The 1,231-nt window shown below is 37.9% G+C and overlaps 1 protein-coding gene across 1 annotated transcript; it reads right to left on the bottom strand.

The window, feature by feature from the left end:
- On the bottom strand, nucleotides 1–942 carry LOC130246386 (monocyte chemotactic protein 1B-like). Its single transcript, XM_056479320.1, has 3 exons — nucleotides 873–942; nucleotides 563–674; nucleotides 1–416 (listed from the first exon to the last, which is right to left on the bottom strand). Exons 1-3 carry the CDS (start codon nucleotides 937–939, stop codon nucleotides 305–307), a joined length of 291 nt encoding a protein of 96 aa, XP_056335295.1. The 5' UTR covers nucleotides 940–942; the 3' UTR covers nucleotides 1–304.
- Nucleotides 943–1,231: the final 289 nt, after the last annotated feature.

Genomic DNA, 1,231 nt, shown 5'->3' with positions numbered 1-1,231 from the left:
TTATGTGTAGAGTACAGGCAGAGATTACAACAATTTTAACAACAATTCCATTTTTCATATCAGACAAAACCATAAAACAAAACTGACCAATGGCAAAACCATTTAAACTCACTATTTTTGTCCTTTAACACATCTCTTTCCTGATATTTTTCCTTTGACCTTCTATTGGACATTTGCGGTTGTCTGGGAGTTCTTTTGCTCACTCGTCAGCATTGTTGTTGTAACTCTGCTGTTTAGTGGTATTTCTGCTGTTATTGGATCTTCTGTTCCTCTGCGTTCGTCTACTGAAGCTTCCTCCACAGCTTCAGGATCCTGCTCTCAGCTTCCTCTGGTCTTCATCCACCTTCCACATAGCACTCTTTGTCCAGGTACTTTCAGGTTTAGAACAGAGCGTCTTCCCAGCGACCGTCTGGAACCTATAAATAGAGGGATACTTTCTTATTAGTGCTCTTTATTATTTGATTTGGTTCTTGTCATGATTTTTATGGACTTAAAGTAACTTCATATTACAATGATTGTCAAAGAAGAAGTCAAAAAGGCAGTCACTTGTTAGTTTACTTACAAGACCGCTCTTATCGGACACATTTCTTTAGTTTGTATTCTGTAGTTCAATATTTTGTCCAAATGTGGTCTTCTGTCTCCAAGTCTGAAGCAACAACTCACCGGAGGTCCATCTGTAAACAGAAACACAATACAGACAAATTAAACGCTACGGTTAGTCGATTCACGTTGATTAAGAGCTTCTGTATGTTATTTCTTACTCTTATTCAGAGGAAGGTGTACACCAAACCATCATAGCTAAACACTCAAAACAACATATATACCATCTTTAACTTCACTCTCTTTGTATGTGTAATCTCACATACACTTACCTGCAAACACGCTGATGGACCTGAAAATGACCACCAAAACACAAGCTGTGAAAATTTGTCCGGTCATGTTGATTCATCAAACTAGTCTGATCAACAAGATGCGATGGTTTTAATGTAGGGGAAGGAAACCACACATCTGCCTACCTGCTTGACGTTGTAGCACTTGTGGTCACAAGTGTTGTTGTCCAGTGGAAAAGATGACTTGAGCTGGTAATTGATTTACACACAGACTATAATATAAGCTGTGATGACAAATCTCCATTATCAAAGTGATAAATAGATCAAAAATGACCAGTATGGGTACGGAAATCATTATTTATTTTGCATACGTGTGAAATTTCAGTGGTGAGATTAAGTCA

Source organism: Danio aesculapii, chromosome 2 (assembly GCF_903798145.1).
Source record: "Danio aesculapii chromosome 2, fDanAes4.1, whole genome shotgun sequence".
In the NCBI taxonomy this organism is placed as follows: Eukaryota; Metazoa; Chordata; class Actinopteri; order Cypriniformes; family Danionidae; genus Danio; species Danio aesculapii.
Note: the sequence above shows the minus strand (reverse complement) of the source record. Positions and strands in the feature narration are given on the sequence as shown.